Source organism: Micromys minutus (genome assembly GCF_963924665.1).
Source record: "Micromys minutus genome assembly, chromosome: 31".
In the NCBI taxonomy this organism is placed as follows: Eukaryota; Metazoa; Chordata; class Mammalia; order Rodentia; family Muridae; genus Micromys; species Micromys minutus.
The window spans coordinates 10,635,504-10,650,631 of NC_137966.1; the positions used below are offsets into that span (position 1 = coordinate 10,635,504).

Consider the following 15,128-nt stretch of genomic DNA (forward strand, 5'->3'; position numbering starts at 1 on the left):
ACAGGAAACGCCTGCAAAATGTGTTACTGGAAAAAGACTGATGTTGATGTGTAGAGAATTCTGCAATTGAGCAAGGAAAAGAATCATCCAGAAGAATTGGAGAAAAGATATGAATGAGCAAGTTAGTAAATATGGATATTTACTAAGTGTAGAGAAGACAGCTGACAGAGCTAGCAACCAAAGACTTTCAGAATTATAGTAGCAAGCTGTCCATCACATTGACAAAAATTAACAAGATTGCATATTCAGTGTGAGCAAGGACTTGGGGAAGTGGAGATACAGTGGAGAGGAATTGCTTATCGTTTCTTACAAGATCATTCAGTGAGCCTAAAATGTATATGTATATGCATCTTGATGCACTAATTTATGTTCAAGCAATCTGTTCTATAGGGATCTTTACAGAGTTGTATATGTACTTTCATATATGAACTGTCTCCTGAGTGTGTTTTTTATAATTAGGAAAATGGAATAGATTAGGGCCCAGGATCATAGTAAGGTGAAGGAGATATAGTGTGCCCACTGGGCATTGCTGAGTTGGCGGGGGGGGGGGGGAATTCAGAAATTAAGAGAGTGTGCTCCAGGAGATAATGTGTTGAGGCTCTAGTGAACAATACTTAAGTGTAAAACCAAGTTGAATTGAATGTGTGTGTGTGTGTGTGTGTGTGTGTGTGTGTGCATGCATGTACACATGTACATACATGTCTAAGTAGTGCAGAAAAAACTCACATGACTTTAATAATGTGTTTCTCCCCACATCCCCCCTTGGGCATAGGGACTGATGCTAAGATGATTTTGTGTGATTTTCTTTTACCGTAAATATGAAGTGCTGATATCTAGAAGGCATAATCAGGGAGAAAAGGATGAAGGGCTGGAGATGGTCTGTGGTGTGAGTAAGGTTTAGGGGGTCACAGGAGTGGCTCTGAGAGCAACTCCCTGAACCAACACTCTGATTCCACAGTTACAGGCTCTGCAACACGCAGTAGGTTATTAGATTCTGATGCAACTGGGTGTCCTTGTCCTTGAAAGTCCCATAACCCTCGCAGGGCCCCGATGAAGACGATAATATATATTTATAGTGTGTGTCAGAGTACCTACCCCATTATAGATTCTCAGAAAAAAGCCAGTCACTATTTAAGAAGCTCATTTATATATAGCGAGGGGCGATTTTTAAATTATATTTTCATTTATTTGTGTGTATGTATGTATGCACGTATGCACAGTGGCTCAAGCATTGGATCTCAGAAGATAACTTGTGCAAGTAAGTTTCCCCCTCCCACTATGTCAATCTGGGAGATGGAACTCAATCAACAGGCATGGCGGTATATCTGCCCAACCATTTCTCCTTCTCACAAGATATTCTTGGAGAAAGTAATCTTCACTGTGTTTATTCTAGACTGATTGCTCAAGGATGATACATATTACTATCAGGAAGAGCCGAGAGAAAATAAGATAAAACCGCACACTTTCATTAGACCTATAGCCATTATATTCCCTCTGTGTGACTTATAGCTCCTGCTGAAATTATAGTTTGCCTGCTGCTAAGCAAACTGTATTCCTTCCAGGGGGACGGGGAGTGGTTCATACCCGTGGATAGAGAGAGGAAGAAGAAAATCCATCTTCCTGTTCAGTTTTCTTAGCCCAGCCATTGGGAGAAAACATGTATTTTGACATGTGCACTGTTTTCTGTCCACTATAGTGACCACAGAGAGCCACCAGCAAGGCAATTCAAGCACAGCACCTAGTAGTGATAAAGGTGTCTGTTGTTAAATACTCCAAATATGCTTCATGCCCTGCCTTGATGCTGTGTGTGTGTGTGTGTGTGTGTGTGTGTGTGTGTGTGTGTGTGTGTGTGTGTGTGATGTTTCTGTCCAAAGCCACATGGCTAAGAAGATGTGGAATCTGAACCTAATCAAGAACCAAGGTACATTGAAACATGTAAGGTGACATAAACCCTTCAAGTCATTTTTGGATGGCGTTTTATCACTAGAACAGAGTGTCTCAATGCTCACCACCTGGCTAGATGGTGAGAATCTGGAATCTCTTGGTTTCCATATTCTTGGAACTAGGGCAGGTGTGTGCCGCCTTACCTGCCTTTCACAGGGGTGTTGGGGACCTGAACTCAGGCCCTTAGATTTTGTGCAGCAAGTTGTTTACTGGCTGAGCCATCCTTCCAGCTCCACTTCAGTCCCGCTGGAGCCTTGACTGATTAGGTAGTGTCTGAGGGTCATTCTGTGATCTGAGTCCTCATGTCACAGAGTGTGTGCCTCACCACCAGCACAGAGGATGTGGGAATCGCTCATGTTTATTTCATGTTCCCCGCAGGTGGCAGCTTTGAAATATATCCCTTCAGTCCTTCATGATGTGGAAACAGTCTTTGATGCCAAGTTGCTCAGGTGAGAGCTTGTGATGTTCTAGCCCCAGCTCTTTGGTCACACCAGGGGTTGGAAAGAAAAGCACGGATCTCCTGGGGCAGTTCCATACAAACTCCCAGCTTCAGGGGGAAACACAGTAGGAGTCTTGCAGGGGCATTGGGATGAGAGCTTTGGTTTCATTGTGCCCGCTGCTAACCCATAGAAAATGAAAATATCATCATCCTTCTTGGAAGATGCTGAGTGTGAGTTGCTCATAGGAGTTTGTCTGAGGGCCTAAGCATTGTTTTGTTTAGGTCCCAACATTTGCCTGGTAAATCCCATAGTTGCAGATTGGAATGAGATCATGGTGGCTGACTTTGTTTTGGCCTCTGTTTTTTTTTTTTTTAGTTCTGGTTACGTCATGGATGAACAAATGATTTTAACGAGATGGTGATGAGGGAATGGATGTCTGATTCTGGCTCATGCCTCTCCCCTTTTCTTAAGTCCACTACAGTTCTCAGATAGCATCGAATGTGACTTTTCTTTTTTTAAGCTTTTTCATGGAAACACATTCAGATTCAGAAGCATTTCTGCAGGTCTTTTCTCCAGTTTCCAACCATTACTGTAACAAATATTTGAAATTTAGGCATTACTATAGAAGCTGCTCTGTTCAGGGCCAGGCTGGGGCAACAGCAGTACATCCTTGTTTGTTTGTTTGTTTGTTTGTTTACTTGCTTACTTGCTTGCCTGTGTTTTTGTTTGTTTGTTGGGGTTTTTTTTTTGTTTTGTTTTTAATCACCTTTTTCTTCTTCCTTTCCATGCAATGTAGTTGCTCCTTGTTCATTCGACTTCTAGTGTTACCCATTTGGGAAATCTACCTCCGTCTATCAGAAATCAGCTCTCGCCAATATTATTTCAAACTCTTACATCTCTTGCATCTGTGATGATTTGTTTGGTGTTATATGTTTACCTTTATTAGAACACATCACACCAACGCCCGACCACATCTGCCTCCTAATCTTTCCATTTTTCTCTATATTGCCCATGGAAACGTTTACTTAGCAGGGGCATGTCACTGATAATAAGTATAATCGGAGGCAGTGTGCTAAATCTTTACTCAAGTGAGAAGGGCTCTCTCCTTCCTACCATCCCGCACTGGTTCCAGCCATACAGTGGTTCTGTAGCCTTCTAAAAAATTCTAAATACTGCCTTTTTATCTCAAGGCTTACTATAAAGGATTAACAGATGCAAGACATTTTAAGATTTATTTATTTATTTTATGTATATGGGTATGCTGTACCTGTCTTCAGACACACCAGAAGAGGGCATCAGACCTCATTACAGATGGTTGTGAGCCACCATGTGGTTTCTGGGAATTGAACATAGGACCTATGGAAGAGAAGTCAGTGTTCTTAACCACTGAGACATCTCTGGCCATAAGCCATTTTAAAATAAAGTGATTTAGTAATGTACCTTAATTTAGGTGGCTAAAGTGCATTTCATAAAATGACACTGTAGTAAAATCAGAACCTGAATTTGATATGCTTGGATCTTTGCTGCTTTATTTGTGTGACCTTGGGAAAGTTAGTTAACTTTTCTAATCTTAGTTTTCCACACTTTTCTGACTGATATAGCTTCCTCACCAGTAATCTTAGCACTCAGACCAAAATAGAAGGATTGTGAGTTCAAAGTTAGCTTATACTGCATGAAGAGAGCCTGCCTCAACACACCCAAGTAATAAGTAGGTAAAATATAAAAATTGGGGTACCTTTTTCTGAACACAATAATGCTAGGTTTATGACACAGAGAATGTGTATAACATACGTGTACTACACAGTGTGTGCTCGGGTTGTTGGTATATTGTTGTCAGATGTTCACATCTGAATGCTGCGAGTGTTCAATGATAACACCAGTATGTTCACTGTCTACCTGGTGCTCTGCAAGGAAGACACAGCAGTGCTAACTCTTTGCCCTGAGCACAGGTTGGATCCTCAGTGCCTTGGGTCTAACCTCTGTCGATTCGTATTTTCTTGTCTTCAGCCAGCTCCTGTATGAGTTCTACACCTGCATCCCTCCCGTGAAGCTGCAAAAGCAGAAGGTTCAGTCCATGAACGAGATAGTGCAGAGTAACCTCTTTAAAAAGCAAGGTGAGCATGGGTCCCTCTGAGAAGCTAAGCAGAGGGAAAGCCTATTAAACATGGTCCTGCCTCTTGGAGGGCAGTGTTCTTCTTCCCTGGGTATCAAAAGCAGTGAACAATGTACGTATTAGAATCTGTATTGATTTTTAAGATAGCCTAAGCCGAGTTGTTCAGTTTTCTTGAGACAGTTTAATGGGTGGAGAAATTGGGCATCATCTGCCGAGTGCCAGTTTTCCCCGTATCATCTGTGACTTCTGTCTTTTACTTGGAGGGAGGTGGGCAAAACTTTCTTTCTTTAAATAGAAAGAACCTTTAGCCGAGCAGTTCTTGAGTGTAAGAATAAACTGGAGAGCTTGTTGAAATGCAAATTTCTGGGCCCATCTCAGTGAATCTGATTAAGTAGGAATTAGCAGCATTTTTGAGCTTTTCGAGGAAGTGCAAATTATTCTTGAATCGGTAATGCATCTCTACACAACCAACTGCAAAGTGTGAAGGGTTCTTCAACCCCTGGATAGTTCCTTCAGACCCTGGACAGTTCCTTCAGACCCTGGACAGTTCCTTCAGACCCTGGACAGTTCCTTCAGTCCCCAGTTCCTTCTTGGATGCTGTACTTTAGCTTCCAGCTTCTTGCATTTGCTCCTTGGATGTAGAATAGAATCCATCTGCATGCATACTCTCTCTCCCCTTGTCCCCATCCCTTAAATGAGCGAGTCTCACATAACTACTCTTTGCCTTTTTTTTTTTTGTTTAATGATGATTTTGGGAGATCGACGGATGAGAGGAGTTTTGGGCAAGGCTGTGGTCAGAGATTCTGCTCCACCCTGTTCTCTAGTAGCTCACAGTGAAGTGACAGGGGCTTTCTGTTTGCAGTCACTGAAGCAGGTGTTCCAAAAAAGTGACTTTGCAATTCTGGATCACACTAAACCAGTCATGTAAATACATACGTTCTTTGTCTATCTAGAAACTCTGCTTTTTTTTTTTTTTTACTCTTTCCACGAGAAAACAAAAACAAAAGGAAACATACACACACAAAACAAACGAAAACAAATATTTTGAGGTTGGAGGCCAGCACTGTTTTCTGTGCCCTTTCTGCCTTTAAATGTCTCCGTTCACACTAATGTCAACTCTAAAACCAGAAGCAAACTGTGAAAGAGACAAGAGGCCTTCAAATACAGGAGATCAGCTGTTCTGTTACCCTACTGGAATTTATTCAAAGAGCAAAGCTTGAATATTTATGCAAATTGCCTCATAATCACAGAAATATTCAGGAACCACTTCACTGGAAAGACGATTTGTCCCCCAGTGCCTGGTTGACATGTGCACGCACAATCGCCATCGAAATCACCTGCTTGGAGTTCAGGGAAGATTAGGAGAAAGCACACTCCTGTTGCTTCCTGACATTTAGACAGATATGTGGCCACGGAGTGGACCAAGACATATATAGCTTATGCTATGCGGCAAAGGGAGGTGAAATCTCATAGTTGTGTTTTAAAATGTCATAAGCTTTTCAAAGGGAGACGCCCGTGGTTTTTAAAAGTTCCCACCCCATCTCCAAATGTGTTGGTTGTCCTCACTCTGAAAGTTTTGAGCTATATTTAACCCTTCCGGTCCTGGAAGCCCCTAGAAGGACTTTGGAGGGTGTTGTTGTGAAGGGAACTTGGATCAGGATTGAGAAACATGGTGAGGATGGTACCAGCTGCATATGGCTGGCTCTGCACAGGCAGCAGAAAATGGGCTACTTGGCTCTTTTGTGCTGTTCAGAGCCCCATCTCCTGGGCCAAGAGGGGCCCTGTAAGAGTTCACAGAATCAAAAAGCAGCCTGCTTATCTATTCTACTGTACGCCTAAGGTTTAGATTCAGTAAAAGTGCCCAATTAATGCCAACTGACAGAAAGCCAACCCTGGCTGGGTACACGGCTACAAAAGAGATACAAGAGTCTTACCTTCAAAAACAAAGTTTCCCTTGGGGGATCCATTTTTCCAGCCTGCAAAGGATGACTCAGTCCTTCCACCTTTGCCTCACAAATGAAGACAATGAGCTTTTACACCAAGCTTCCTGGTAACGTGTATCCCAGGATGCATTGGCAAAGTGAGCCCTCTTAACAAAAGAAGCCAGGAGGGAAGCTTTTCCTCCTGAGCTTCTCATGACTTCAAGTTCAAAAGCAATCACGTCTGAATTCATGGGGACATCCTGGGGTCCAGTGCTTTTGGGTGAGCATCTCTCTTTCAACCCCTACATCAAATGAATTTGCTTTTCTGCCTTCGGAGCTGTAATGAAACCCCTGTTATTCATTCTGTGGAGTGTCCTGTGCCTCCAGGACATGATTTGCTTTGAGATTCACCCATTTAACTTCCAGATGTGCAAAACCGCCTGGCGTATTGTCAGTGGTATCCATGGATGGACCTGCGGTCGGGATCATGGGTAGACTTGTAAGCCCTTTGCTGAGCTTTGTGACATATTACTTTATTGGATCCTGTGGAGAAACATTAAGAATGTAGGGTGGGCAGTGCTGGTTCGTGGGTCAAGGTAGACAGTAGTTTTTGATTGCTGGCTCAGTTTCTTGTTAGCTGTGTGACTATGGGTGATTTTCTTAAACCCCTCTGCTCCTCAGTGAGCTTGTCTGCAAAACCGAGATTAATAAAAGTAGTGCCTGTCTCACAAACTTGTTAGGTACTGACGTGGACAAGCCACTCAGTGCAGGGTCTGCTGAGCAGGGATTCATGGGTAATTTTCCTTCCTGGGCATCATCCCAATTTCTGCCCAAACTTTCAGATTCCTTGCAGCAAGGATATCTTTTTGTGTTTGATACTTGCCAAGACTCTTGTTTCCCCCAAAGCTCCCTCTTTCCCAAGAAACAGAGGACTTAGTGAATAGAACCCCTGGATCTCTATGGTCTCCCCATTGTGAGACTGTATATCTTTTTCTCCATTTTAAAATTGGTTTCCTGGAATATTTTTCCAAAAGGCTTACACATAAGAGTCCAGGTCTGGTTTGGGCATGGTGTTTGAGGATTTCTTTCTTTCTTTCTTTCTTTCTTTCTTTCTTTCTTTCTTTCTTCCTTCCTTCCTTCCTTCCTTCCTTTCTTTCTTTTCCTTCTCTTCTCTTCCCCCCTCCTCCTCCTTCTTCCTCCTTCTATTTCTCTTCCACCTCCCTCACTCCCTCCCTCCTTCCCTTCCTCCTTCCCTCCCCACTCCCTTGCCTTACATCACCCTGCCCATTTAAAACATATATCAATTGTACAAAGTAATAGGCTTCATTGTGCAATTTTTCATACCTGAATATAAGATACTTGGATCATATCCAGATCCACCATTGTCATCTCTTGTCCCTCAAGCATCCTTTAAAATACACACATAAGACCTTTCTATTTTCTTCTATGATAATCTTTAATCTCCATTAGCCTCAATTTACTTGACCCATGTGATTGAACAACTCAGTTCTAGTGGACTTCATCTTCCCACCTGTTGTCTTAGAGTTTTATTGCTGTGAGCAGACACCATGACCAAAGCAACTCTTAGAATGACAACATATAATTGGGGCCGGCGCACAGGATTAGAGGTTCAGTCTAGTATCATCAAGATGGGAAAATGGCAGCATCCAGGCAGGCATGGTGTAGGAAGAGCTGAGAGTTCTACATTTTTATCTGAAGCCTGCTAGCAGAATCCTGACTTCCATGCAGCTTGGACTAGAGTATCAAAGCCCACACCAACAGTTACACACCTATTCCACTAAGGCTACACCTTCTAATAATGCCACTCACTGGGCCAAACATACACAAACCATCACACTGTAAAGTAGGACTGCTCTTCCATGTCCTAGCAAGTTGTTGCACAGAGTAGGCAGCATCATGTGTCTTGTTACCCTGAGCATGGAGGAGAAGGCAGAGTCCCGTAGTTATGGCCCACTGTGTATGATTGCCCCTCTGTTAGTGGCTTTACTGCAGCAGGAGAACCCAGGATTCCGATCTGCATCTTCTTCAGCACAAGCCCAGACTTTCCTGGAGTTGAGAAGGGAGGAGAACTGGTCGGATCCACCTGGACAGCTTGCAAGGGTCTATGGGAAGGCCAGCCATCAGAGTGGCTCTGTCTATGCAGAACTAACCTCTCAGGTAAGCTGCCATTCAGTCTGAGAGCTCTCACGGGCCCGTTCTGGTCAGCGTCAGCCGCCTGAGAATCCACGCTGTTCACTTCTACAAAGCAAAAGCGAGCAGGAGGGAGCAGATGGGCCAGAGGTTGGAAGCTCTTCTACTGTCTAGCTTCAGCCTGTTTGATCTCCTCCATTGTCCTCTAGCCACACCAGTTCCAAGAGCTGAGCTCCTCACCCTGATCAATGTGGGCAGGACCCTGGTAGGAGTGAGCCTGCCATTTACCTGCAGTAGATGGTCTGAGGATAATGCTGAGATCATGCTTGGTGGAGTGTGTATGTGTGTGTGTGTCCCACACATAGGACAGGCTCTCGCCTTATGGAAGACCTCCTTTCCCATCTGCCTTACACACATTTGCACACTTGTGCTCATGGTGTACTGCCTGGAGTTCTTCAGCCTTCCCATTGCCCCCTGTCATGGCAGTAACCCCAGTCTCTGTCAAGTCCCCCTAATGGCTCATGTGATTCAGTTTGGGCCCATTCAATGCTTTCCCTATCCTGCTGTAGGCCAGGTGTAGGACTGTGCCGGGGGACAAGTATCAGGAATCTGCACATGGTGTCCCCACACACCACGTGCATAGAAGATGAAACCGCTTGCTTTAATTTCTGTGGTTTTCATCTTCCTTTGGTCTTGTCTTTACTTTGTACAGTGGCAACTTTAAATTAAAATTAGAGATGCTGTATGGCTCTGGGTTTAGCAAAGTAATCCATCCCATCTCTCCCAAAAGACATCTGAACCATGCACAGGTATTCATTTAGGACAGAGAAGAAAGATTGCCTTTGACATTTCTTTAAAAAACTTATTTATAACAGTGTTCCCTGAGGATTTTGCCTATGAAGGGATTTTAGATACTCATATCTGTGGCTTCAGGTCTTCATGCCAGATGAAACAGCAGCTGGCCCGTCCCTTCTGTCTTGCTCTCTTCCTCAGCTCTTTCCCTGGGGCTATAAAAAGGGGACCAGAATCGAGGGGAGACTGGGCAGTGGAAAGTTTTATGTGTTCAGAAGTTTATCTTAGATTCACAAAGAGAGCAAAACAAGGTGTTCTCTGAGAGAGATGCCTTACAGCTTCGATATGCCTGAGAGCCTGTCCAAATGATAGCATCCTGGACCTTACACCAAACAAGCAGGTCCTAAAAGTCTAGGGAGGGATTTGGAGTACTCATGATGTCAGTCCTTACAGTGATTCTTTTGAAGGGGATGGGCCCATATTCAGGGTGAAGCCCAACTCCAGGAGCCTGAGGCAGGGAAGGAATAGACAGAGAGAATCAGCTCCCAACCAAACAGAGCTTGCCTTACTCACAACACCCAGCCTTTCCTTTCAGCCTTCTCCACACAGCTCTCTCTGCTGATAAAATGAAGTCCCAAAGGAGAAGGATCTCTTTATCTCATTATGTGCACTGTCTGCTTAGGGGCTAATGACACCAGTTCTCGAATGTTTGTTCGACTCAATGATGGCTAGCACACCAAAAGACAGCAGCAAGAACAAAACAGATAACCAACAAGAACCACAAAGCAAAAAACAAGAAAAGGAAAGATGAGAAGAAAAAAATTCAAGGGGAGTAAGTTGTGCCCAAGTGGAGGAGTCATGGTTCTTGATTCCTGATACCTCATCATTGCATCATTGGTTGCCATGGGTTTGCTTTTATCAATCTACATTGCTGTGACCTGTGCAATGTAGAGATGAGCCCAACTGGTGTGATGTAGGGTGAAGAAAGGACAAATACACAAACACATGTGCAGAAAAGCTGCAGTCTATGGCTGCCCAATCTGATACTCACTAGCAGCCCAGAAACTCAGTGTGTATATTATATACAACAGAAGCGAGTGGTGGAGAAGAGCAGGTTAGCTAATCATGGTGGGAGGTCTCTGCAGGTAAGCAGCCTCCAGTTGTAAGCTTAGGTGTGTGAATTCTACACATACTGTCAAACACCTGCAGATGAATCAGGGCAAGGCTTTGGCAATTCCTTCAAGCCTGATGCAGAGAAAGCATTATCATCCCCATGGGTCTGAGGCACTAGGTCCTAGATGTGGCCATGATCATGTCAACAACACATATGTAGGACTTCATCCACTCCCCACGCAACAGACTCAATTTGTCATCACTAATCACACAATTAGCACCCATCTATAGTGATAATTTTTGAGTTTTTGGTTTCTTTGGTAAGAAACACAGAGATATTATAAGAATTTGTTTTCATTTTGATCCCAGGTATAATGATATGGACTAATCTTAGCAGATGACTGTGATTTGCCTTGTGCTTTAGCCAAGGCATGGTCTTGCCAACTGCAGTTAGTTTCTATGATTGTGCGATGTATGGAATTCTGGGGCCTTTTCAAGGGTATATAAATGCTAGAGGGGGGCTGGTGGTTGTTGGTTGTTCCGGGGGCAAGGTTGTTGTGGTCTATTAGTAATAATGCTCAAAGTAGACACAAAAGGAGAAAAATTAGATCTCTATTTCTCCCTCTACCTTCTACTCTTTTTTATTTTCTGTCTAGTGATAGGGAGTGAAACTGGGCTTTGGGGGACAAGAGGTAGGATATAAGAACCCACAATGTAACCAAGACCAGCAACATCCATCCATCCATTCCCACGCCCAGCAAAGTCTAGAAAGTTAGGAGTTGCTTATCTATAGCCATGACCTTCCTCTTCCTGGTGAGCAGCACGGTTCTGAAACTCACCGACTGTCATCTTGCTGTGCTCCTTATGCAATACTAGTGAGCCTGTATCTATCCCGAGTGTTGTAGTTACATGAACTTTTGAACTATTGGTAATTGGAAAACTTTTCCATTTACGATTTTCCTAAGATCCGTGCATTTTATAGGCTGCTAGAGTTCATTGTCTTGGTGACCGGGAAGATCTGTGATGCAAGGAAAGTAATTGATCTATTCCTACATTTTATTTTGAGCATTTTATGTTATATATTTATTTCCTTTTTTTTTCTTGTAAGCTTTGTTGATATGGATAGTCTTACTCGACTTTTTTAAATACTGAGGAATTTCTTTGAGAGTTAGAAGTACTTGAAAACATGCTTGTCTTTGGGGATATGAATATTCCAAGTTAGTAGATAATGCCAAACTATTTGCCAAAGGTGACTGTACCAATGAATGTTCCTACCAGGCACCCAGGAGACATCCTATGGATCCATATACTCTTCTGTACATACTATTAGCCCATTTCTTCTTGCCAATAAAATGGCCTTAAGCTGGGTCCTCATTCCTGCAGTGTATGTTCTCTTGATCACCAGTGGTTTTTCTTTCTTTCTTTCTTTCTTTCTTTCTTTCTTTCTTTCTTTCTTTTTTTCTTTCTTTTGCTACATGTAATTTGTATGGCTGTTTACAAACTGTATCTATTTTCTTATTGAGTTAATTGTTGTGTTACTAGTTATTTTTCTTTTTGCTGTGACCGGACACCTAACAAAAAACAACTCAAGTGAGAGAGAGTTTATTTTGGCTTACAGTTTTGGTGGCTACAGTCCTTCATGGTAGGGAAAAGATGGTGGTAGGAAGGGGAGGTGTGGCTCTTCACATTTCATCTGCAGTCAGGAGGCAGAAAGCGGATTGAAAGTGAGCCTGAACCATAAAAATCCAGTGACCCACATCCTCAAGCCAGGCCCTACTTCAAAAAGTTTCCACCATCTCAATAAAGGATCACCAGCTGTGGATCAAAGAGTTCAGCTGCATGAACCCATGGGGGAGCATTTTATATTTGAAGATTTGTATTTCTTTTCCTGATCCTTGTATATATTATATATTCTTTACACTGTTTTGCTGACTTATAAATATTCTATTTCTAACTATTCTTTTCATCTTAAGATACAGTTTGGGGAAGAGAAATTATTGTTTCATCCATCATTTTAATGGGCCAATCTTTTTATTTCATGCTTCAGAAATCTTTCTCAATTACAAAGTCAAAGTATATTTGTGTATATTTTATTAAGAGTTTTATAGTTTTATTTATGATGTGTAAATTCTTAACCTATCTACAGGTTTATATGTTGGGTCTGATCTCACACACAAATCAGGTATTTTTTTTTCTTCTTGCTCATCCATGTTTTCCAGTTTCTCCTTTTCCGTGCCTAAGTAATTTTATGTTCTACTTGGAGGCTCAGAGCAGGGCTTCCCACAGCCTGTTCTTAATCCATTGTCCACAGTATGCTAGCTGCCCAGGACCTCAGCACTGTGATTGGTTGAGCAGTGAAGGGTCAGAAAAAAAGGGTGGTACCTTCCCACCAGGGCATCTCCATATTAGGCTCTGGAGTGATATGAGCACCATGGGAATTGTGTACCAAGACATAACACTTAACCTTCTGCAGGCTTAGACTTGCTCAGTTATGAAAGAAATAATTTTCCTTATGCCAAAAACTTGCTTGAGCCCATGGGGTCATAAAGTTTCTTTACACATCTCACAAAAGAACATTGAACTGGGAATAGGAAAAGCTCTGTTGTGATAGCAACAATTTCATCAGCATCAGCAGCTGAGATTTACTGAGTGCTTACTATGCAGCAGGCGTTGTGTGTCACAGTCATGTGTGTTTGCTCAGTCAATAAGCTCTTGTGTGAGCTTCAGCAAACTGCACGGCCCAGTCAAGAATGCTGAGCCTGGTCAAAGTCTTCTAGAATGACCCCAGCAATGAAAATCCATCTAAAACATCATCACGCAATTCACAATGATATTCCTGAATCCCTTTCAGCATTTAAGGTAAGCAATGGGACCATTTCACAGAAGCTGCTTCCAATGAAGAGAGATTATATATTGACCTTAGTTCCTGTAGCCCAGCATCTCAGGACCCTGAAAAAGCTCAAAGGCTTCAAGCATTAGAGCAAACATTGTTTCTTCAAGAAAGTGCCCTTGAGATTTGAGGATTTTAGCTTCTTATCAGAACATTTAGAGGCATCAAAGGTCTTCAGCTAGGGAGGCCATTTTGCTTGTGTGCATGGCTGGGCCACAGAGCCACGTCCGGCCCCAGGCGCCTGTCCCTCTGCAGATCTAAGAACTCCCCGTCCCATCTTTTTTCCCCATTTGTGGCTGATTGCAGAGCATCTCAGAGAGAAGCCTTCAGATCCAGAATCAGAGAGGAGAGCGGCTTAATAAGCTGTAGAACAAATCCAGGAGACATTTATAAAAGTGCCTTTTAGGGGGAAAGGCGGGTGCTGAAGTTAAAAAAAAAATATATTGGAGTTAAATCAAAGAAAAAAAATCCTCTTGAACTTACAAAAATACTTAAAATGGAATGTTCTAATGAATCTATGAAGCACGATTACCTTAGGGAAGAAAATGTCTTGGGTTGTTTAATGTCATTTCATGCCACCCTTTCACAGGTGTGAGGTAGGTTACATCTTTCTACCTGTATTACCATGATTCTTTGCAAATGTTGAACAGATTCTTGTCAGCAGAAGCACACATGATATGGTTGTTCTCATACACACTCGTGAGGTCTTACACTTACCCCAACGTCCTGGTTTTATTGTTTACCATAGTCACAACCAGTTTGAATTATAGGGAGTCAGGTTTTAGAACATTCTGAGACTCTTAGGTTGACTGCTGATGTTTGATTTTTGCTATTTTTATCCCTGATATTTTCCTAAATAGAAGATTCCTTAAGATTACAGTATGATTGAATTGAAGTCTAGCTACTGATTCATTTCTGTTGAAGTAATACTTATTTAAAATTAAAATAAATTTTATATGGGAACATGCAAACAGAATAGAAACGCAGTGGCAGATACTTCTGTGGTTACCATTTATTTGACTGTGATTTCTACTCACAATCTTCTTTAATGACCTCCATGCCCCCCATAGTGTGGGTCTTAGCCCCATTGCAGAGGTACAGAAATGGCAAGTTAGAGACCTTGCGAACAGTCACACGCCAGCGAGGCAGGGCCAGCCTTCTAGTTGGAATCTGCCTGGCTTCTGGAACATCTTCTAAAACCCTGTGCTTTATGGCATGTAGACAGAGTTTGAGTCCCAGGAGTATAATAAAGCACAGGAGAAAATATATGCCCCAAAGTCCCTATGAACTTGTACCTACCTGACCCAGGAAAGCAGTGCAAATGAGGAAGAGGGTGGACCCTGTCTGGCTCATCAAACACTTTGAAACTCCCAATGTCTTAACACATTTTCTACCCACCTATTCAACTGGTAGGATGTCTTAGCACCAGGAGATATGGTTTGTTTCTGTTGCTGATGTTGTTGTTGGTTACATTTTCCTTTAAAACGCTGCACCATCTGACCTTCAATTGATCCTTTCTTGTGTGGCGCAAAGGTCAGTACACAGGAGAATATTTCTCTAAGGGAACAAGACTGGAAATGCTCAATGATGCTTAGCTAGAGGAGAGCGGTAGGGAGAGGTGAGGACTGGGGCGAGGAGGGCAAAGCCAGTTAGTTTCAGCTTCTTGTTGCCTCGGCTGACACATATTTGGAGAGTAGTTACATGGGAGTTTTTATTGCAATCTGCTGGTTTACTTCCAAATGCTACAGACTGAGCAAGACCAC

The 15,128-nt window shown here is 42.7% G+C and overlaps 1 protein-coding gene across 1 annotated transcript in view; it reads left to right on the forward strand.

Moving 5' to 3' along the window:
* DOCK2 (dedicator of cytokinesis 2) overlaps nt 1-15,128 on the forward strand; it is a 400,191-nt gene that overhangs the window by 123,680 nt on the left and 261,383 nt on the right. Inside the window, exons 24-25 of the mRNA XM_080942111.1 lie at nt 2,323-2,393; nt 4,392-4,498. Of these exons, the coding sequence (XP_080798237.1) occupies nt 2,323-2,393; nt 4,392-4,498 (178 nt within the window). The remainder of the gene's footprint in view (nt 1-2,322; nt 2,394-4,391; nt 4,499-15,128) is intronic.